This window comes from Chionomys nivalis, chromosome 19, assembly GCF_950005125.1.
Source record: "Chionomys nivalis chromosome 19, mChiNiv1.1, whole genome shotgun sequence".
Taxonomy (NCBI): domain Eukaryota; kingdom Metazoa; phylum Chordata; class Mammalia; order Rodentia; family Cricetidae; genus Chionomys; species Chionomys nivalis.
The window spans coordinates 11711740-11735993 of record NC_080104.1 but is presented as its reverse complement, the minus strand read 5'-3'; the positions used below and the strand labels follow the sequence as shown (position 1 = coordinate 11735993).

Below are 24254 nucleotides of genomic sequence, written 5' to 3'. Positions count from 1 at the left end.
TAACTTTAACATAGTAAAATTACATATAACTGGGATTGAAGGTGTGGGACTCCTGTACTGGAATTAAAGGTGTGAGCCACCACTGCCTGGCCTCTAGTGGCTCAGTTCTGCACTTTGATCTTCAGGCAAGCTTTATTTGTTTGTTTTTTGATTTGTTTGTTTGGTTTCTTTTCTTTTTGATGGCACATGCTTTCTTTTTAAGATTTTTATTGTTTTTATTGAGTTATATATTTTTCTCTGCTTTCCTCCCTTTCTCTCCCCTCCCCTTCTACCCTCTCCCATAGTCCCCATGCTCCAAATTTACTCAGGAGATCCTGCCTTTCTCTACTTCCCATGTAGAATAGATACATGTATGTCTCTCTTAGGGTCCTCATTTGTAACATGAGGGGCCTGCTTGTTGGGGTTTCTGTCCTGCCAGTACCTCAGCCATTTAGTCCCAGAGAAAATCACACAGAGAGTCTGTGTAAGTTATAAAACTGATTGGCCCATTAGCTCATGCTTATTAGCTCTTATCACTTATATTAACCCATTATTCTTATCTATGTTAGCCACATGGCTTGGTACCTTTCTCAGAGGGGTAGCTCACATTTTGCTTCTTTGATGATCTGGGCAGGAATTGGGACAGAGCTTCCTTCTTTCCAGAATACTCCTGTTCTCATCACCCCACCTCTACTTCCTGTCTGGTTGACCCGCCTATACTTCCTGCCTGGCCAATCAGCATTTATTTAAAACATGATTGGCAGAATACAGACAATTCTCCCACACCATCATTGTTGTCTAGGTTCTCTGGGATTGTAATTTGTAGGCTGTTTTTTCTTTGCATTATGTCTAAAAACCACTTATGAGTGAGTACATTTGATATTTGTCTTTCTGGGTCTGGGTTACCTCATTCAATATGATGTTTTCTAGATCCATCAATTTACCTACAAATTTCAAGATCGCATTGTTTTTTTTTCTGCTGTGTAGTACTCCATTGTGTAAATGTACCACATTTTCTTTATCCATTCTTCAGTAGAGGGGCATTTAGGTTGTTTCCAGGTTCTGGCTATGATAAACATAGCTGCTATGAACATAGTTGAGCACATGTTCTTGTGACATGATTGAGCATCCTTTGGATATATACCCAAAAGTGGTATTACTGGGTCTTGAGGAAGTTTGTTTTCTAATTTTCTGAGAAATCGACATACTGACATCCAAAGGGGCTGTACCAGCTTGCATTCCCACCAGCAATGCAGAAGTGTTCTCTTTACCCCACAACTTCTCCAGCATAAGTTGTCATCAGTGTTTGTGATCTTGGCTATTCTTACAGGTGTAAGATGGAATCTCAGAGTTGTTTTGATTTGCATTTCTCTGATGACTAAAGATGTTGAACATTTCTTTAAGTGTCTTTAAGCCATTTTAGATTCCTCTGTTGAGAGTTCTCTGTTTAGGTCTGTACCCCAATTTTTATTGGATTATTTATTATTTTGATGACCAGTTTCCTGAGTTCTTTGTTGTGGGTGGAGGCCTCTAGTTTATTCCCAGCTGCCAAGACTTGAAATAACCACACAGAAACTATATTATTTATAATACTGTTTTGCCAATAGCTTAAGCATATTTCTGGCTAACTCATATATCTTAAATTAACCCATTTCTATTAATCTGTGTATCACCACATGGTTGTGGCTTACTGGCAAAGTTCCGGCAAGACTGTCTCGAGCGGGCTATGTGACTTCTCCCTCCTGATCTTCCTTCTTTCTCTCAGCATTCTTAGTTTTTCCACCTAGCTCTATTCTGCCCTACCTATAGGCCCAAAGCAGCTTCTTTATTAACCAATGGTATTTACAGCATACAGAGAGGAATTACACATCACCTCCCCTTTTCTGTCTAAATAAAAAAGAAAGGTTTTAACTTTAACCTAGTAAAGTTACATATAACAAAACAGGTATAAAGCAAGAATTACAGTTACAATATTTATATCTACTTTGTCTTTTACTATAACTAAGGAAAACTATAATTATAACTATGTATTCTTCAACTCCATCAAAGACCCCCCAAAAATATAATATTACCTAAGCAAAGAGGAAGTGCATTGAAAGCAAGTTCCAAAACTCTAAAATTAAGAGAGACATCTCATTGCCTGGACAGTCACCCAAAGTTCTTCTGTAACACTGGGGCATTCATCATCAGCTACAGGCCCCTACTATCCACCAGACTTTCCATGAAGCAGGAAATTTCAAAGAGAGTTCTGCCTATATTGGCAGTTTGTCAGTCACTTTTTTCTGTGTACTGTAGAATGTCTTGCAGGCTCTTTCATGAAACAGGAACCCTAAAGGACCGTTTCACTTTCTTTAGGCAAGTTCAGCAGTCATTTTCCTGTGGGTCCTGCATGTCCAGTTCATATAGCATAACATCAAGCCATCCAGGCAAGAGCAGTTTTTTGCCCAAATAGCCGACAAACTCCATAAGGAGCTTCTTCGATGTCTTGAAGTAGATTGGTGTTGCCAGGAGCAGATGTATCTCACTGTCATGAAAAGTCCTAAGTTCTTAAAACATTTCAAATGCCATATTCTGAAGATCTTTGAACGATTTAAAGAATATTTATCCAGGGCTGGAGAGATGGCTCAGCAGTTAAGAGCACTGCCTGCTCTTCCAAAGGTCCTGAGTTCAATTCCCAGCAACCACATGGTGGCTTCCAACATCTCTAATGAGATCTGGTGCCCTCTTCTGGCTTGCAGGCATATATGCAGGCAGAACACTGTGACCCATTTAGAGGGCTTTTTCATCTGAATCTGTTTTTATTGCATAACTGTAATCCTTTTCTGACCAGGATTGCTTTTTTTTTCTTAATGTTAAGTGAGCATGGCTAGGACCAACTCTGCAGTCCTGCCTGTTGGCTTGCCCAGTCCAATGCATGTTTGCTACCTCTGAGAGCCGTGTATATTGCCCCATTTTTAGGCACACAGTGGTCTATGTTGCCATTAAGCAAATTATAACACTCTGCTTACAGAACCCATTTAAATGCTCCATAGCCAGATCTCCCAAAAGAATCAGAGCCATTCATGCTGGCAAACCAGAAAATCTCGGTTCTGTTGTTGTTGTTGCTACTGCTGAATCAGGAAAACCTCTCTTAAAGGAGCTGCTATATACCACCAGCAAGCAGAACCCAGCTAGCTCAGTCGGTAGAGCATGAGACTCTTTATCTCAGGATCATGGGTTAGAGCTCCACATTGGGTGTCAATTTGAGAGGCTGCTTGTTTGTTTGTTCCTGACTGCCCAGACCACAGAATAATCACATAGAAACTATATTATTTGCAATACTGTTTGGTCAATGGTTTAAATGTATTCCTAGCTAGCTCTTACATCTAGAATTAGCACATTTCCATTATTTTATATTTTACTATGAGGCTCGTGGCCTACTGGCAAGTTCCAGCTGGCAGCTCACATCTTTGCCCTCAGTTGACTACATGGTATCTTGCAACTCTGCCTTCTTTCTCCCAGCATTCAGTTTAGTTTTTCCCACCTAGCTCTACTCTGCCCTATCACAAGCCAAGCCAGCTTCTTTATTCATTAACCAATAAAAACAACACATATACAGAAGGACTTTCCACACCACTTTGTATATTTTGGAGATCAGCCCTCTGTCCGATGTGGGGTTGGTGAAGATCTTTTCCCATTCTGTAGGCTACTGTTTTTGTCTTGTTGACTATGTCTTTGCTCTATAGAAGCTTCTCAGTTTCAGGAGGTCCCATTTATTGTTTCTCTCAGTGTCTACTGGGATTATATTTAGGAAGTGCTCTCCTGTGCCAATGTGTTCAAGTGTACTTCCCATTTTCTGTTCTGTGAGGTTCAGTGTGATTGGTTTTATGTTGAGGTTTTTGATCCATTTGGACCTGAGCTTTGTGAATGGTGATAGATATGGGTTTATTTTTATTCTTCTACATGTTGATATCCAGTTATGCCAGCACCATTTGTTGAATATGCTTTCTTTTTTCCATTTGATAGTTTTTGCTTCTTTATCAAAAATCAGGTGTTGCAGGTGTGTGGATTGATATCTGGGTCTTCGATTTGGTTCCATTGGTCCTCCTGTCTGTTCTTATGCCAATACCAGGCTGTTTTCAGTACTGTAGCTCTGTAGTAGAGTTTGAATTCAGGGATTATGATGCCTCCAGAAGTTCCTTTATTGTACAGAATTGTTTTGGGTAGCCTGGGTTTTTTTTTTTCATATGAAATTGATATTGTTCTTTTGAGGTTTGTGAAGAATTTTACTTGGATTTTGATGGGTATTGTATTGAATCTGTAGATTGCTTTTGGTAAGATTGCCATTTTTACTATGTTAACTCTACCTTACCAAAGAGCATGGGAGATTTTTCCATTTTCTGGTGTCTTGTTCAATTTCTTTCTTCAAAGATTTAAAGTTCTTGTCATACAGGTCTTCCACTTGTTTTATTAGAGTTACTCTGAGATATTTTATGCTATTTGTGTCTATTGTGAAGGGTGAGGTTTCTCTTATTTCTTTCTCAGTTCATTTATCATCTGTGTACAGGATGGCTACTGATTTTTTTGAGTTAATCTTGTATGCTGCTACATTACTGAAGGTGTTTATGAGTTGTAGAAGTTCTTTGCTTGAATTTTTTGGGTCGCTTATGTAAACTATCATACAATCAGCAAATAGTAAGAGTTTGACTTCTTTTCCAATTTGTATCCTCTTGATCTCATTTTGTTGTCTTATTGCTCTAGCTAAGCTTTATTGTAGAAGGAGCGGCGGGCTGCGTCCTGCCACCCGGTTAGCTTTACACCCAAAATAATTACATGGAAACTGTATTCATTTAAACACCTCTAGGCCTATTAGCTCTAGCCTCTAACTGGCTAACTCTCACATCTTGATTAACCCATTTCTATCTGTCTCTGCCTTTCAGGCATTGGGATTAAAGGTGTGTGCTACCACACCTTGAAGTCACAGAGGTCAATCTACCTCTGCTCCTTGAAGAAGTCACAGAGTCAATCTACCTCTGCCTCCCAAGTGGTGGAATTAAAGGTGTGTACCACCACACTTTATTTGTTAAAACATGAACAATATCACTACACCTCCAGTAACTGAGACCCTAGTACACACAATAAGCATTGACTTCAAGTAACTACACATCGTAATTTATCTTTTCTCACTTTTACTTAAATTCTATGGGAGTGTAGATAGTTAAATACCTAGATAGTATGATGAAGATGGGGCACATACCTCTCTGGTGGATTAACTTTTTCATTAAAATAAATTTTATTTTAAAAAATTATATCAATTATATAGGATAAAGTGAGCTGTGTGTAAGGAAACCCAGCTGGTAAAGTTTTTATACTGTGGTCAGGTGAGAGGCAGAGGTAGGCAGATCTGTGAGTTCAAGGTCATCCTGGTCTATAAAACAGATTCCAGACCAGCCAAGTTTGCATAGTGAGACCCTGTCTCAAAAAAAAGGCCAAAAAATAAGCAAATCAAATTTTATACTGAAATATGAAGTAAGCATATGTCTTTAAAAAATGTAAATTGGTTCTATTTTAACCATGAAGATATAAATTAGCCAGGCAGTGGTGGCACATGCCTTTGATTCTAGCACTCAGGATGCAGAGGCAGGCAGATCTCTGTGAGTTCAAGGCCAGCCTGGTCTACAGAGTGAGCTCTAGGATAGCCGAGGCTACACAGATAAACCCTGTCTCGAAAAACAAAAACAAAAACCAAAACCATAAATTAGTAAGTAGAAATATTTTATAATTTATGTTCTCTTTGTTTTGCCTTTGCTTTGAAATCAGAAATCTAATTTTTATACAAATTTATACAAGTTTCAAATTTGTATTTAGCTGGTGAAAAATATGAAGAGGCTGTTGTTTAGAGTCAACTTATTTTCTTATTTTTCCATTTTATGTATATGAATGTTTTGCTTGCATGATTGTTTGTACATCACGGGGTGCCTAGTGTCCAGAGAAGAGTATGGGATCCCCTGAACTGCGGTCCTGGATGGTTCGGAGCCCCCATGTGGGTGCTGGGAAAAGAATTCCTGAACTATCTATCCAGGCCCTATTTTCTTGTTTTGACCGACACCCTATCTGTTCTCCTTTCCATTTTTTAAAGATTTATTTATATTTTCTGTGTTTGAGTATTTGCCTCCATATATGTCTTTGCACCCCTCCTAGGCCAGCGGAGAGTGGGAAGTTATGAATGGTTGCGAGGCGCCTTTTTTTCTTTTCTTTTCTTTTTTAGGATGCAGATTCCTGAGGCTGACATGTGGGGAAATGATGCTTCTAGTCTGGGGACGAAATTCTGAATGTCTGAAACACTTGGCGGGCTTCTTCCTGCCTGTCAAGGTATGGATTGCTCTGACGGTGAGCGTCAACATTTTACCGTCGTGCTTGGTCAAAACTTCGGAAATTTTACTGATACCTGTTCAACTTTGAGTTTCGCCTCCCTGAACTTTCTCATCCTCAATTTAAACCGCTATAAATTATCGGACTGGAAAGTCGACAATGACAGGCTTCCTCTGCAGGCGGGAGGATGTCAGTAGGTGTTCTTGTTGAGGTTCACAGCCTTCGAGGGGGCTTAGGTGAGGCTGTCACTGCTATTCTCACGATAATCGTTTACTGTAAATTAGAAGGGCTGGCAGTGGGCAGGAAAAGCGCTGACACGCTCCAGCAGCCTGAGACCCCGCTTACGGGCACCCAGCGCCCCGGCACACCGAGTGCCCCGCCCACCGCGCCAGCCCGCTCCGAGTCACGTGCCCCTCGGGGGAGGGGAAGTGGGCGGCTCGCCGGCCGCCATCTTGCGAGCCGAGAGGCGGGGCTTGCGGATCTGAGGGCGCGCGTCCTCGGGGCCCGCGGCTTCCGCGCTCCTCCCCACTTTTTCGCCGCCCGCGTCCGGCCGCGGGGAGCCTGGGAGGGCGGGGGTGTGTCGGCGCGTGCCCGCGCCCTCCAACCGCTGGGCCTCCGGGGCGCGCTCGGCTTGGCCTCGGAGGCGGGGAGGGGGCTGCTCCGGCCGCGAGGGCGGCGCGCTGCGGGCTCGGCGGCGGCGGCTGCAGCTGTGGCGGCGCGCTCGGGGCCCGTGGCCGCGGCGCTCCCGGTAGCCATGTACCGCAGCGGCTCCCGCTCCTCGGTCTCTTCGCACCGGACGAAGGACGGCGGCGTGAGCGGCTCGCGACCCGGCCGCTCAGGGGGCTCCTCTTCAGGCCCGGCGCGCCGCCCCTCGCCGCCGCCCTCTAGCTCGTCGTCGCTGCGGCTCTCCTCCCGCCGGCACCGCTCGCCCTCAGGCCACCGCGGCCGCCGGGCCTCGCCGTCCCCGTCTCGGGGTCGTCGCGGCTCCCCGTCCCCGCCCCGTGGCCGCCGGGCCTCACCGTCTCCGCCCCGTGGCCGCCGGGCCTCGCCGTCCCCTCCTCGGGGTCGTCGTGGCTCCCCGTCCCCGCCGCGCGCCCGTCGCGGCTCCCCATCGCCACCGCGGAGCCGGCGACTCTACCCGCCGGGCCTGGCTGGCTTCCGAGGCAGCGTTCGAGGCGAGTCCCGCGCCGACTTCGCTCGGGACGGCCGCGGAGACCATCCAGGCGACGGCGGCAGTCGGGTAATCCCACCCTTCAACTGGGTCGCCCCTCGATCCCGAGCCCCGGGGCCTCCACGCTGGAGTCCAAATGTTCAAGTCCGCCCTGCTCCCTGACAGCCCTGGGCGCCTCGTTGACACAATAACGGACTCGGGACCCAAAGCCCGGTTTCTTGGGAAAAGGCTTTCGCTCTCGCTAAGTGGAAAAGTTAATCAAAGCGAGGAGAATTTCTTCCTTACTTATTGGCGCCTTGAGGTTTCCCTGGGGTTTGGTGAGATTCATTCCCCTTAAGGCCCGGGTTTAGAGAAGCATGCGAACGCCTGATGGCCAGTCAGGACAGCTTGAACCTAAGCAAGCTGGATGCTTTAGCTGTCATGGGGCTCTCAGTTGGAGCTGTTGTCAGAAGCGAGATGTGCATAATCAATTATTGTGATTGCTGCCCGCCAACGAGCGATGTGACAGCAGCTACCAGCGTTCTTTAGTGCTCACAGCCCCGTGAGGTAAAGCAATGACTGTTGTTACTCCTTGTCGCACAGCTGAGAGGTCCAAGTCACTTGATGGAGGTGGCACAGCTACAAGTGAGGGGCTGTGGTTCAGTTCTCCTGCTCCGTCCTCTCAGCCCGCGATGTTAAGTGTTAAAATGTGCTGCGTGAGATGAGTTGGTGGTGGTGGGTGTGGGTCCAAAGTGGAGGGCTTGCGGGACTCTGAAACCCGACTTGTGGCCTCAGGAAGCACTAGAGTTGTAGCAGAGTTCCTGCCCATGACCTGATATAGTGGAGGGGTTTGTTTGTTCTCAGTTCATCTTTGTTAGTGAAGATTTTCTTTTGGAGAGCGCTATATAAATCATGTATGCTAGGACTCTGCTCACAGATAAACTGATTAGTCACATTGTGGAGATTTTTCAAAGCCCTCACTACAGAGGACTCAAAAGTAGAACACTGTACCACTGCTTCCCTCCTCTTCAGGATACTGTATTTGTTCCAGTTCTCTGTCCTATAGGAAATTGTTATCTCCTTTCTCTTCTCGTCTAATCTGAACATTTACCTCATCTAACCTGTTAGGTGTACCTTTAGGGTAAATCACCAGGATGTCCTGTCACCTTCTGGCACTCTGACGACCCTCTTACCTCTTCCTTGGATTCATACATTTACCTTCTTTACAATTTAGCCTTGCTACTCACCAGTTTTTTTTTCTGTGTTCAGCAATCAAACTGATTTTTAAAATCTTTTTAATTAATTGTATTCATGTGTCCCTATGTGTGGGTATGTACTTAGGAGTGCAGATGCTGGTGGAGACTTTGGAGCTAGTTAGCTGCCTGATGTGGGTGTTGTGAACCAAACTCTGGTCCTTTGCAAGAACAATACTCACTCTCAACTGGAGCCCCCAAACTGATTTGAAACCTTCGCTTTATACATTTAATAAGCATTTAATGGGCATCTGTGGTCTTGGCAGTGGTCTGTAGTTTGTTAAATGTGAAATTCAACAGTGAGTTATAGTGTTTGATAGGACTTCAAGGGAAAGAGCCTCCTGAGAAGTGAGCTTTGAGTGAGCACCTTAGAGTAGTGCAAGCACCTGGAGGAAGAGTATAGTTGGGTTACATGACTTTGATTCTTAAAACCCTCTTACACTCTTATCACACTAAGAATCATAATTTCCCTTCTATCTGTCACATTGCTCCAGCAGTACTGGCCTCTTTTCTGTTACCCAAAGAATGCCAGTTCATTCTTGAGATGTTGAGATGTTGCTTCCCTCGGCCTGAAACATCTGTTTTCTTTGAAAGACCTATAAGCTTCCCATTTACTTAAGTTGAATGACAACATCTCAGCAATGCTGCCTTTAGCCACCCTACCTGGAGTGATTCCTCCTTTTTTTTAGTCTTTTATGGTTCATGTTTTAGTGACAATGCTACTTATTGCTACCTTCAGAAGTGCTTAAAATTGGTTTTGGCTTTCCTCGTTTAGCTAGATATATATAAGTCCTGAGAGCAAGGATTTTATTTACTTGGCTATTCCCATGTTCCATAAGAACAGGCAGTCATATTTTTGGAGGAGTGAAGAATATAAGCTTTTAACAAAACTATGGATATTTCTAAAATTCTTTTTTTCTGTTGTGGAATGGTTCCTTACCATGAAAGACAACAATTTTATGAGTGGGAAATACATTTTATGGCATAAAGATGTTTTCATGTTGACTACCATATGGTTATTCTTTTTTCTTTTTTTTTTAACTTTTGTAGAGACGTTCTCCTGGTCTGTGTTCTGATTCTTCTCTGGAGCAGAGTTTAAGAATCACTGTTGGCAATGACCACTTCTGTGTTAACACACCAGAATGGCATCGACTTAGTGACCGGTTGGGATCACCAGTTGATAATCTGGAGGATATGGACAGGTAGGCTTCAAATATGGCAGGGTGCACCATACTAATTCTGAAAGGCAGAATATTGCTGTTTTCTGAGTGATGTGTTTGAAGTGTGGTGCCAGCACAAAGTTATCCCCTATGTCTGTATCTAATAGAAGAAAAACACTGGGAAAGACTGAATAGAAAGAGTGTATTGACATAGGCTTGTGTTTCTGATGAAATGTGGACCAGGAAAAGAACATTTGGTACAACTAGAAGGAGAAGGCTGAGGGAACGTAATCAAATACTAGACCAAAATAAAAATCTAGGAAGAGTCCTTTATACAATGAAGGTTTTTTTGGTTTTGTGCCTTTTTTTTGTTTGTTTGTTTTGTTTTTTGAGACAGGGTTTCTTAGTGTAGCTTTGGTACCTGTCCTGGAACTAGCTCTTATAGACCAGGCTGGCCTTGAACTCACAGAGATCTGCCTGCCTCTGCCTCCTGAATGCTGGGATTAAAGGCGAGCACCACCACTGCCCAACCAATAAAGGTTTTGAACAAAATGGGAAGTCTTTTTGTTTGTTTGTTTGTTTGTTTGTTTGCTTGCTTGCTTTTTTTTTCCAGGACAGGGTTTTTCTCTGTAGCCTTTGCTGTCTTGGAATTCACTTTGTGGATGAAACTGGCCTCAAACTCAGATGTCCGCTTTATTTGTACAAAATATTTGTATATTTTGCACAAACAAAATATCACTACATTTCCCCCTTTTTGTCTAAAATAAAATGTTTTAACTAATATAAGAAAAACTATATACAATTAAGTACAATAAGTATAGACAAATATATACAGGCAATGATTACATTAACAATGTCTTGTCTACTAGTATTTGACAAATTTGAAGAAAATATTCCATTATCTATCCTATCTTGGTGAGTCCAAAGTCTTGTACCTAATTCACTTCCTATCCTCACTTGCATTACCATCCAAAACTATCTTTTGATCTCTCAACCTTATGCACTTTACACCTCTTTAATGAGTTTCTTCTCTTGAGTCTGGTAAACAAGGAAGACTATAACTGTAACTATCTATCTTCAACTCTTGTCTTGGAACTCATTTTGTAGATGTGGTTGGCCTCAAACTCAGAGATCCTCCTGCCTCTGCCTCTTCAGTGCTGGGATTAAAGATGTGTGCCACCATACCTGACGTTTGTTTTCTTAGTGATGGAGAAGTTATTTATCTGAGATAGAGTCTCACTCTGAAGCCCTGGAGATTGACCTGCCTCTGCCTTCTAGTGCTAGAATTAAATAAAGGCCTGTGGTACTACACTTGGCTTTTTTGAGGGCTGTGGGACAGTCTATGTAAAAGTCCTGGCTGGTCTGGAACTCATAGAAATCTTCTTCCTGAGTGCTGAGATTACAAGCATGAGCCCAACACCCTGCTTGAAAATTATTTTTTTTAATAATTTTTTTTGCTTGGATGGTTAGACTATAGATACTAAGGCATTTAAATAAATTAGTGGATAATTCATCTATGTATATTAAATGTATGAAGCAGTAATAGAAAGTAGAGATCTTTAAAAATGTTTTAAGTGTGGTTACTGCTTAAAATTGTTGAGTGCTGCCATGTGATGGCTCACACCTTTAACCCCAGCACTCAGAAGGCAGAAACAGGTGGATCTCTGATCTGGAGGCCAGCCTGGTCTACAGAGTGAGTCGGGGCTACACAGAGAAACTCTTTCGAAAAATAAAACAAAATTGTTGAGTGCTAAGGAAGGACAAATAAACTACACTGTGTTGAATCTAGACCTCAATTACTAAAAGTTATATATAGGGATTAAATAATTTTATTACCTCAGAATAGTAAAAAGGTAAGGATAGGCATATAAGATAGCATTTTATTCATCTTAGAGCTTATCTTCTATAGTCTCTAGCACATTGGGGTTTAATAAATTAGTGATTAATCAAGGAAATATTGTTTATTACAGGTAATGAGTATTGTATAGAGTATAGGCAGGCAGATGAAGGCAGCTGGGCAGGAAGTCTGAGGACAGAGGTACTACTGGTGCTATTTACTTCAAAGCTCCAATGGCTATGGATGCAGTGAAGCAAGGCAGGACAGTCTTATATAACATTGAGGCTTCTGAAGATAGGGCTTCAAGGTATGTGACTGGAGTGCTAATTGAGTCAACAGCTCTTGCCCTTCAGTCTGCTTCTATTTTGGGAGGTGATTGAGTAGGTGGACTACAGTGGTGGTGGTACAGGGTGTGATTCTCTTCCTTCCTTGCTGGGTTTTAGGTAACCTCAACATTTCCTTCTGTGAGGTCTAAACTGACATTTCCTCTTTGTTATGCACATATGCTCCTGATAACAAACTATCTCTTTAAGTTATAAAAATTTAATTTCCTTCATAAGGTGTCTAGAACTGTAATATTCCAGAATCACGTGTTTTAGAGAAATATGCTTTAGAGAAAGTGAGGATAAGGATCTAAATGGGAGCTGTGGGTCTGGTTTACATACGTGTGTGTGTGTATGTGTGTGTGTGTGTGTGTGTTTATTTTTACCAGGGCTGGCATCAAACTCACAGAGATCCACCTGTCTCTGCGTTCTGAGTGCTGGGGTTAAAGGTGTGTGCCGCCACTGCCCGGCTCACAAACATACTTTTTAAAAATAAAGTCTTAAGGATGTTTCCAAAAGGCCATGTTAATTCTTTTTCTTTTTTTAAATTTTTCTTGAGACAACTGCCCCCAATACTTTTCCCTTTTATTGATTCTGTAAATTTTTTTTTTTTAGGTTTTTGGGTAACAGCCAAGTGTCTTAGTTAGGGCTTCTATTGCTATGATGGAGCACCATGACCAAAGGAAAGTCGGGGAGGAAAGGCTTTATTTGGCTTACATTTCCATGTCATAGTTCATCATCGAAGGAAGTCAGGACAGGAATTCAAGCAAGGCAGGAACTTGAAGACAGGAGCTGATGCAGAGGCCGTGGAGGAGTGCTCTTTATGGCTTGTTCAGCCTGCCTTCTTACAGAATCCAGGACTACCACTCTAGGGTGGTATCTAGTCACTAATCACTAATTAAGAAAATGTTCCACAAGCTTCGCTACAACCCGATCTTATGGAGGAGTTTTCTTAATTGTGGTTCCCTCCTCTCAGATGACCATAGCTTGTGTCAAATGGCATAAAACTAGCCAGGACACCAAATTATCAAGATTATGTATGGTCTTACCTTAGGAGCCCTATACTGGACTATAACTTATTCTAAAATGGAAGTGTGAACAAGCTGAGTGAAAAATTCTAAGATGCTTGGATACTAAGATACACCGAGTTGTGTATCCACCACTGCAATAAATTTTTATAACATTTTTTTTCTTGAGACAGAGTTTCTCTGTGTAGCCCTAGCTGTTTTGAACTCACCAGGCTGGCTTTGAACTCACAGAGATCTACCTCTGCTTCCCTAGTGCTGGGATTAAAGGTGTGTGTCACCGCCCAGCTGTACTCTCTTTCTTTTTTTTTTTTTAGTTTTTCGAGACAGGGTTTCTCTGTGGCTTTGGAGCCTGTCTTGGAACTAGCTCTGTAGACCAGGCTGGCATCAAACTCACAGAGATCTGCCTGCCTCTGCCTCCCGACTGCTGGGATTAAAGGCATGTGCCACCACCGCCCGGCTCCAGCTGTACTTTCTACTTTTATGAACTTGCCTATTCATGCATTGTTTGATTCTTTGCGACTAGCTTTCACATATATTAAGTTTCATCTATGTTTATAGTGTTTCTTTTTTTTTAAAGATTTATTTATTTATTATATATACAGTGTTCTGTCTGTCTGTATGCTTGCTGGCCAGAAGAGGACACCAGATCTCATTACAGATGGCTGTGAGCCACCATGTGGTTGCTGGGAATTGAACTCAGGACCTCTGGAAGAGCAGTCAGTACTCTTAACCTCTGAGCCATCTTTCCAGCCCCTGTAGTGTTTCTTTTTATGGCCAATAATATTTCATTATATGGATATGCCAACTACTGTTTTTTCATTATCAATAAATGGATGAATACCATTGGGTTGTCTTATTTTTAGCTGTTGTAAATAATTCTGTTATGAATGTTGTTGTACAAGCTGCTTTGTGAATTTATTTATTTATTTATTCGATTTTTCAAGACAAGGTTTCTCTGTAGCCTTGGAGCCTGTCCTGGAACTAGCTCTTGTAGACCAGGCTAGCCTCTAACTCATAGAGATCCTCCTGCCTCTGCCTCCCGAGTGCTGGGTTTAAAGGTGTGCACCACCACTGCCCGGCCTTTGTGGATTCATATATCTATAGACCAATGTTTCTCAACATTCCTAATGCTGTGAACCTTTAATACAGTTCCTCATGTTGTAGTGATGCCTAACAATAAAATTATTTTCTTTGCTACTTCATAACTATAATTTTGCTACTGTTATTCAATGTAATGTAAATATCTGATATTCGACCCCTGTGGAAGGGTTGTTCAACCCCCCAAATGGGTCACGACCCATAGGTTGAGAACCACTGCTATAGACAGATATTTTATTGTTCAGATTACTTTTGTGGAATTAGGGACTAACCCCAAGGCCTGTGTATGCTAGGCAAACAACCTGTCATTGAGCTATTCTCCAGGCTCATGTTTTAATTTGTTTAATGGACATTTGTAAACACATATAAATAGAATAAAACTGACCAGTAATGGTGCACACCTTTAATCCCAGCACTCAGGAGGCAGAAACAGGTGGATCTCTGTGAATCACAGTCCGATCTGGTCTACAGAGCAACTTCTAGGACAGCCAGAACAACACAGTGAAACCCTGCCTTGAGCCCCTCTCCCCAAAAGAATGGATACTATTTAGTACTAGAAAAGTATCAGCAGGGAGGGTGAAAAGGATAAAAAAGGGGGGGGCAGTTGTGTAGATATAATCAAAGTACATTATGCATATAGGAAAATTTCATAATGTGTTGTAACATGAGGGGCCGGGCTTGTTGGGGTTTCTGTCCCGCCCGGTTCCCCAGCTGTTTAGTCGCAGAGAAAATCACACAGAGATCTCCATAAGTTATAAAACTGATTGGCCCATTAGCTCAGGCTTTTATTAACTCTTAGAACTTATATTAACCCATTATTCTTATCTATGTTAGCCATATGGGTCAGTACCTTTTTCGGCGGGACAGGTCATATCCTGCTTCTTCGGTGGTCTGGGCAGGAGTGCCATGTATGCTAATAAAACAATTTTTTAAAAATTTTATTTAAACTCATTTTATGTGCATTGGTGTGAGGGTGTCAGATTCCCTAGAACTGGAGACACAGACAGTTGTGAGCTACTATGTGGGTGCATACAATTGAACCCAGGTTTTTAGGGGAGAGCAGCCAGCTCTCTAGCCCCTAAGAATAATTTTTAAAAATAGAAAATACAGTACAGTGAGCCTTCATGTTCCTTTTTTCTTTTTTAGAGATCTAGTTTTAAACAATTCGTCAGTAGGTGGTGGTGGTTTATTCTGTAATCCCAGCACCCTGGAGTCAGAAGTAGGAGCACCTCTGAGTTCGAGGCCACCCTTGTCCTAGGACAGGGCTACACAGAGAAACCCTGTTTGTGAAAAACCAACCAAGCATCCAAACAATTGCTCTTAGTGAAGGCTGCTGTTGTTGCTGTTGTTTTGATAACAGGGTCTGGGATTAAAGGCATGTACCAGCTTGGCCAAGGCTTTTAGAGTGTCTGTCACTGTACTACTTTAGGCTACAGACAATGGTGATTCTTTTTAGGACTCACATTTTTTAATTTAAAATTTTGTGTGTCTTGAGTGTTTACATGTGTGTGCCTGACTTGTATGACCAGTTTGAATGCCCTAGAACTGGAGCTATAGATGGTGGTGAGCTGGGTACTGAACCCAGGTCCTCTGGAAAAATAGCAAGTACTCTTAATCACTGAGCTATCTTGTTTCTCCAGGACTGTCTCTTATGACAGCCAGTTTTCTTTTAACCCCTGGGAAAAAGAAAGAAGGATTAAATTTCTCATAAGCAGCCTGACTGTGGACTATATTTATATGATAGCTTCTGGTTTTGTTTTGTTTCTAACTGTTCTGTGCCTCCTTCTATTGCATCCCCCTTTTGCTGGCAATTCTAAGTCTGCTGAGGCTTTCTGAGAGCCACCTTATTTGTAGCTTCTTGATACTTACTGTCCTATTAGATACTGAGGTAGTGTTTCATTCGGTGGTGACATATCCTAGTTCTAGTGAGGAAAGGAAGAGTGGTGACCTTGCTACTATACATATAGTTTAGGAGGGTTTTTTCCTACACTAATATGAAACTTGTTGATATATAGTTGGTGGTTTGGTGATAGTGAATCAGCTCGAGTATTCCTCCATAAATAGGTGTATTTATGGTTGATGGACAGAGCAAACATTTTGTGTTTCAGTGATGTTTGATTTCAGAGGCCATTCTTAGTTTATTCTTAGTCCTATTTCATAATACATTAAGACCTCAAAATTATCCAGATTTTTTTTAAGGTTATTTCTATGGGGCTGCAGAGATAGCTCATTGGTTAAGAGCACTGGCTGCTCTTCCAGAGAACCCCCGTTTGATTTCCAGCACCCACATAACCCTTCACAAACATCTGGTCTCAAGCTCATGGTGATTATCCTGCCTCAGCCTCCTAAGTCCTAAGATTACTTGTTTCATTATTGTTTTTTTTTTTATTTAGATGAAATTGGATTTTAAAATTCTAAAGGATCTCCTGGCATAGAGGATGTCTGGGCCAGCAACGTGTCTCAGCAAGTAAAAGCACTTGCCTGAAGACCTGAGTTTGATACCTAGCACACATATAGCAGGAGAGAACCAAGTCCCACAAGTTCTCTTCTGATATTTATATATGGGCCATGAATCACATGTGCCCACATACATATAGACATGTACACACAAAAAAATTTTACATGTAGTTTTAAAAAATCCTAGAGGGTCTTTATTTCCATCTGTGATTTAAATCAAAACCCTTGTCTTTTGGGTCATAGAAGCTCTGTGGCCATAGTGTCCCGAAATAGCTAGGTTTATTATCATCTACTTCTGAACTAAAAAAAGAACCATCCTGAATTTTTACCTGTATGCTACAAAGATCTGAGACCTTGGTATTTCTGAAAAATAAAGATACACAGTGAACCAAAACATTTATTTTTGGGTCCCATGGTAATAGACTTCTTGTGGATATCCAGGCAAAGCAGGAAAGAGCATGACCAAACAATTTTTTTATTGATATTTATTAAGCTCTACATTTTTCTCTGCTCCCCTCCCTTCCTCTCCTCTCCCCCTTTCAATCCTCCCCTAAGATCCCCATACTCCCAATTTACTCAGGAGATCTTGTATTTTTCTACTTTCTATTTCCCATGTAGATTATATCTATGTAAGTCTCTCTTAGTGTCTGCATTGTTGTCTAAGTTCTCTGGGATTGTGGTTTGTAGGCTGGCTTTCTTTGCTTTTTATGTTTAAAAACCACCTATGAGTGAGTACATGTGATAATTGTCTTTCTGTGTCTGGGTTACCTCACTCAGAATAATGTTTTCTAGCTCCATCCATTTTCCTGCAAAATTCAAGCTGTCGTTATTTTTTCTTTTTCTTTTCTTCTTCTTCTTCTTCTTCTTTTTTTTTTTTTTTTGCTGTGTATTACGCCATTGTGTAAATGTACCACATTTTTCTTATCCATTCTTCAGTCGAGGGACATTTAGGTTGTTTCCAGGTTTTGGCTATGACAAACAAAACTGCTCTGAACATAGTTGAGCACATGTCCTTGTGGCATGATTGAGCATCCTTTGGATATATCCAAAAGTGGTATTACTGGGTCTTGAGGAAGGTTGTTTCCTAATTTTCTGAGAAATCACCACACTGACATCCAAAGGGGTTGTACCAGCTTGCATTCCCACCAGCAATGCAGAAGTGTTCCCTTTTCCTCACAACCTCTCCAGCATAAGTTGTCTTCAGTGTTTTTGATCTTGGCCATTCTTACAGATGTAAGATAGAATCTCAGAGCTGTTATGATTTGCATTTCTCTGATGACTAAAGATGTTGAGCATTTCCTTAAGTGTCTTTCAGCCATTTTAGATTCCTCTGTTGAGAGTTCTCTGTGTAGGTTTGTACTCCATTTTGTGAATTGGATTATTTGTTCTTGAGATGACCAATGTCTTGAGTTCTTTGTGTATTTTGGAGATCTGACCTCTGATATGGGGTTAGTGAAGATCTTTTACCATTCTGTAGGCTGTCGTTTTGTCTGGTTGACCGTGTCCTTTGCTTTTCATAAGCTTTTCAGTTTTAGGAGGTCCCATTTATTAATTGTTTCTCTCAGTGGCTATGCTGCTGGGGTTATATTTAGGAAGTGGTTCCCTGTACCAATGCGATCAAGTGTACTTCCCACTTTCTCTTCTATAAGGTTCAGTGTAGCTGGCTTTATGTTGAGGTCTTTGATGCATTTGGACTTGAGTTTTGTGCATGGTGATAGATATGGGTCTATTTTCATTCTTCTACATGTTGATATCCAGTTATGCCAGCACCACTTGTTAAATATGCTTTCTTTTTTTTTCCATTTGATATTTTTTGCTTCTTTGTCAAAAATCAGGTGTTCAAAGATGTGTGGATTGATATCTGGGTCTTCTGTTTGGTTCCATTGGTCCTCCTGTCTGTTCTTATGCCAATACCAGGCTGTTTTCAGTACTGTAGCTCTGTAGTAGAGTTTGAAGTCAGGGACTGTGATGCCTCCAGAGGTTGTGTATTTCTTATTTGTTGTTTTTCTGTTTTGTTTTTGAGATAAGGTCCTATAGCCATTCTGTCCTCAAAGTTAATGAAGTTCAGGTTGTCTCTGAACTTAGTATCCTCACTGGTATTACAGTTACGAACCATCATGTCTGCTTAGAATCATTTTTTTAAATAAATTCTCAGTTAATGCTAGGGATGCCAGTCCTGATAAAGAGCTTAAATTTAGCTAGGCAAGTTTTTATTGTTGTTACTATTTTGTTTTTAAGATTTATTTATTTTTATAAGTTTGGTTTTTTTTTTTTTTTTTTTTGGTTTTTCAAGACAGGGTTTCTCTGTGGTTTTGGAGCCTGTCCTGGAACTAGCTCTTGTAGACCAGGCTGGTCTCGAACTCACAGAGATTCACCTGCCTCTGCCTCCCGAGTGCTGGGATTAAAGGCGTGCGCCACCACCGCCCGGCAAGTTTGGGTGTTTTTCCTGCATGTATGTCTCCGCACTGTGTTCATGTATGGTACCTGAGGAAGACACCTGAAGAAGGCATTGGATTCCCTGGAATTGGAGTAATAGATAAATAGTTGTGAGCCCATCATGTCGGTGCTGAGAATCAAACTCATATCCTCTAGAAGAACATGTAGTGCTTTTAACAGAAGAGTCATCTCTCCAGTCCCTGTTATGTTTTTTGTTTTTTCAAGGAAGTGTTTTAGTATGTAGCCCCGGAACTCAGAGTTGCCTACCTCCTAGGTGCTGGGATTAAAGGCTATATCTGATCTAGCTAGTCCAGTTGAATCAATTAGGACTCTGAATTTTTTTTTTAAGATTTATTTTTCTTTAATCCCAGCACTTGGGAGGCAGAGGCAGGCGGATCTCTGTGAGTTCGAGGCCAGCCTGGTCTACAAGCTAGTTCCAGGACAGGAACCAAAAAGCTATGGAGAAACCCTGTCTCGAAAAATCAAAAAAAAAAAATTTATTTTTCAATTATGTGTATCTGTGTGCTTCTTTGTGAGTATATACATGTGAATGCAAGTGTCTTTATAATCCAGAAGAGGGTGTCTAATCCCCTGAAATTGGAGTAAGCCATTGAACATGGGTACTGGGAACTGAACTTGGGTCCTCTAGAAGATAGTATGCAGTCTTAGTTGCTGAATCATTTCTCTAGTTCTTTGGTCTCTTTGTGGTATTTTGTATCTCCTGAGTACCAGTGTGATACACTGCATCCTTAGACTAAATACTTAATGTAAGTGTTCTATTGATATATTAGTGATAACACCTCTTGATTAGAAGCTAAAGCTGCTGGTGACCCTGGGAAGGGAGAGGAAATGTTCCATGTGTAATGTGTCTTTGGATTTCAGACACATTTTACTTTTGCTTTAAGTCTTCTTTTGTCCCCTTCCCAAATAATATTATTTTAGCATTGTCTGGCCATTCTCTCTCCAAGTTCAGCATATTCAGTGATGCTTGTCTCTTTTCTCAGGGATGATCTGACTGATGATTCTGTCTTCACACGAAGCTCCCAGTGCTCTCGGGGCCTTGAACGATACATTTCTCAGGAAGAGGGGCAACTTAGTCCCTTCTTGGGACAACTTGATGAGGACTACCAAGCAAGAGAACCTTTTTTGCATAGAGCTGAGTATAGTTCCCATATCAGTTGTCATGATGAACTGTTGAGGGGAGCAGAACGGAGTAGAGACAAACTCAAAAGCTCCTCTTACTCCGTACGATCTGAGGAAAGAAGCCGGGAGACCAAAAGGCCCCGTTATGATGACGCGGAAAAGGTACATGGCATAGGAGGGGATCCCTCAAGTTTTACATCTGGGACTCGCAACTATCGACAGCGAAGAAGAAGCCCAAGCCCAAGGTTTCTAGACCCTGAGTTTCGAGAACTGGACCTTGCCAGGCGAAAGCGAGAGGAAGAGGAGGAACAAAATAGGAGCTTGAGTCAGGAGCTTGTGAGAGTTGATGATGGAACTAGCTGTTCCATCCCTGGGTTGTCAAGTGTCCTAACTACATCAGAGCCAGAATATTCTTTGCATCGGCCTGAGGAAGTTCCTGTGATGCCCAAGAAGTCCATTCTGAAGAAGCGAACTGAAGTGGACGTGAAACCATCTGTGCAGGTCTCTGTTGTATTTCTCTTGATAGTTCCTCTGATATCCTAAATCCTGATACTTTCCTGGGACTGTGTTCCTTAATGGTGTCTGTGTAACTTGTGCTGTGCTGACATCTTATGCTTAACTGTGATCGATCCCTTCCATGATTCTCCAGATTAAACTATAGGCTCATAATGCACCAACAAGGACTCTGATTTAAAAGAATATCTGCCTTGGTTTTTTCCCTCCTTAAATCGAATAGCCCTATGGGAATCTTTGAATATGGATTCTTGGAAATGAAGCTTAAGGACAAAAAGAGAAGATAATTCAGATTTCTTCATCTTTTTAGAAGAAGACAGTGTATGAGTTGTAGAACATAAGACTAGAAATCAAGTGATTCTGGTTTAGGAACTATCAACTTCCTGTGTAAATTTGAGATGAATCACAACTTTTCTGGCCTTAACATTCCTTTTTCTTTCTATGAAAAGATAGTTAGGCAAGACTACTAATGTGACTAGAGGCTTCTGAGACAGTACTGAAGTACTTAGAGAAGCAAGGGGAGGTTGATAGGTTAGAGTTCTAGAGTTTCCTGTTTCCAGAATAATCCTACTTGTGTGTTTTTCTTTTGGTCATCAATAGATAAAAAAATAAGTTGTGTGAAATGGTACACACCCATAATCCCAGCAGCTGAGAGACCAGTGCAAGAGGATTCCAAGTTCAAGTCTATTAGGGCACATTGCTAGTTAAGGCCAGCCTGAGCTACAAAGTTAGACATGGCTGGAGACAAGCCTGATGGCTCAGTTTGATTCCCAGATTCTTACTCCTGAAAATCCATACATATACAGTGCTCATGTGTGCCCATATATTCACACACCTCCCCTCCTCCCCTCTGACACACAACACACTGTGCTCATGTGTGCCCATATATTCACACACCTCCCCTCCTCCCCTCTGTCACACAACACATTGCTCATGTGTGCCTGTATATTCACACAGCTCCTCCCCACACCCAACACACTGTGCTCATGTGTGCCCATATATTCACACACCTCCCCTCCTCCCTTCTGTCACACAACACACTGTGCTCATGTGTGCCCGTATATTCACACACCTCTCCTCCCCTCTGTCATACAACACACTGTGCTCATGTGTGCCCGTATATTCACACACCTCTCCTCCCCTCTGTCATACAACACACTGTGCTCATGTGTGCCCGTATATTCACACACCTCTTACCTGCTCTCTCACACATACATACGTCCACACACTGCGCTAATGTTTGCCCATATATTCACACCTATACACACACACACACAACACATACTATGCTCATGTGTGCTCATATATTCACACACCTCCCCCTTCCCCTCAGTGTGCCCACATAGTTACACACCACCTACCCCAACAACAATAATACAGTTCTTAAAAGAAAACAAAATAGGAAAACAAGCTAAAGAAAATGTCTAAAATCCTTTTGAATTCAGATTCCTTGATAAAGAATAGAACACACAGGTAAAGGTCACAACCACTCTGTCTACTTCAGTTCCTTTTCTCTTTTTCTCCTTGCTATGGTAGAGACAGTTGAAGAGATGGGGAACTTGTTTCTTGAACTTAGATGACTTTCCTTTTATACTTAAACCTCTCCTATTCAAGAAACATCTCAGTTACTAGTGTTCTGTGATTCCTCATAGCTGCTCAGTCAGTGTGCTTGTGTTTGTGTTTGCAGCTTGAGAGCTTTTCCAGCAGTACCAGCTCCAATCAGGATCGTCCTCTCTATTCTGAACATTCACCTCTTCCACTAAGTGGTGCTATTGCTACTTTTGCTTCAGAGATGGAAAATAAGGGGACTACAGTGGCGGCTGACCTGAAGGAACCTCAGAGTAACATATTCCAGTGGGGTCCCCTCCATGAGATATCTAAAGACAACAATCCTCTCAGTGAAAAATTTGACAGTGTTCTGTGCTATAAGGAAAAATTGAATTTGAAAACTGAGGGACTTGAACGACATACAGACTTCTTACTGCCCCATGAGAGAGCTAGCCAGGATGGCAGTGGCTTTTCCCGAATTCTGGGCATGTTGGCTGATCCTACCAGTACACAGGAAAAAAGAAGACGTAGTTTCCCTGATATTGAGGATGAGGAGAAATTTCTCTATGGGGATGAAGAGGAGGATATTAAAGCAGAATCTCCACCTAAGTCCCTTGGGGACTCTGAGAGTAAAGGTTTGAAAAAGAAAGCAAGCTCTCTGCCCTCAACTCCAGCCGTAAAGCTAGAATCACTAGAAGAGAGCAATCCAGAATATGCCAAGATTCATGACTTGCTTAAGACCATAGGACTGGATATTGGAGTAGCAGAAATTAGTAAGTTGGCTGCACGAACCCAGGAACGACTTCATGGCAAGAAGCCATCATCACGCTCCTTAACTGACCGACGTTTGTCTGCTGACCGACGATTATCTGCTGACCGACGTTCATCTGCTGACCGGCACTTTTCAGCTGACCGCTGTTCCTCAGTTGACCACAGTTTTACAACTGATCGGCGCTCATCAGATCATCACAGACTGGAGAGCAGGGAGGCACATCACAACAACACTCAGTCCCCAGAAGTATCCCACCCACACCCAGCCTCCCCAGTAGATCCTTACCTGCTCACAAAAAATAGCTCTCCTTTCCTAAAGTCTGATCATCCAATGGGTCATGTTACAGGACCAGAGGTAGTTGGCAGTGGGTTTCAGTCACCTGTTGCCGTTAGGTGCATGTTGCCATCAGCCCCATCTACCCCAATTAGGCTTCCACACTCTGCTTCTTTATCCCAGTTCTATATACCAAGAGCCTCTCAGTTTGCTGCACCTCGGATACCTCCAAACTACCAGGGATCTATCATTCCTTCTGCTTCTTTTGATGCTTACAGGCACTACATGGCATACACAGCCTCAAGGTGGCCCATGTATCCTGCCTCTCAACCATCTAGCCACCCTTTACCTGAACCACACAGGCTAATACCAACAACCAAACAAGCTACTCATAGTAGTCGTCCCAATCTCCGTGTGATCCCCACTGTGACTCCTGAAAAGTCTAAACAAGAGGTATCAGCGCTAGGCTCAATTTCTGTTAAGCAGGTTCCTGTTCAGGTCTCCATTCCATCACTCGTAAGATATAATCCAGAGAAGATCTCTGATGAAAAGAACCGTGCCTCCCAGAAGCAGAAGGTGAATATTAGCTTTGGGCATCTCATGCCTGAGTTTTTTATTTTCTATTTAGCAAAAAACATAGTTTTTAGTTTGTACATGTTTCTTTATAGGGGGTGAAAATTTGTAAGACCTTTTGTACTTTAAGCTTCTTGGAGGTCTACATCATTACCCAAGTAATGTACATAATAGCCCCTTTGAGCTTCTAATATTTTGTTTTTATAGGTTCCACTGTAATGGCTAGCCTTTTTAAGTTTATTTCTCTGTCATATGAATAGTCTGAAGATACTGAGGGTAGAAGCTAGTAACCTTGAAGTATCAGAAAGTCTTATCTTTTTTCATTTAAAGAATTTAATCCCTGGAAGATAAAAATTTAAT

At 42.1% G+C, this 24254-nt stretch overlaps 1 protein-coding gene across 5 annotated transcripts in view; it reads left to right on the top strand.

Annotated features, from left to right (window-relative positions):
- Positions 1 to 6879: 6879 nt before the first annotated feature.
- Znf318 (zinc finger protein 318) overlaps positions 6880 to 24254 on the top strand; it is a 54588-nt gene continuing 37213 nt past the window's right edge. For all 5 annotated transcript variants that reach the window (XR_009058763.1, XR_009058762.1, XM_057794544.1 and 2 more), the window contains exons 1-4: positions 6880 to 7570; positions 9784 to 9935; positions 20077 to 20716; positions 22416 to 23897. Coding sequence is in view for 3 of the 5 variants with exons in the window: in XM_057794544.1 (XP_057650527.1) it covers positions 7085 to 7570; positions 9784 to 9935; positions 20077 to 20716; positions 22416 to 23897 (2760 nt within the window). In the remaining 2 variants the exon portion in view is untranslated. The remainder of the gene's footprint in view (positions 7571 to 9783; positions 9936 to 20076; positions 20717 to 22415; positions 23898 to 24254) is intronic.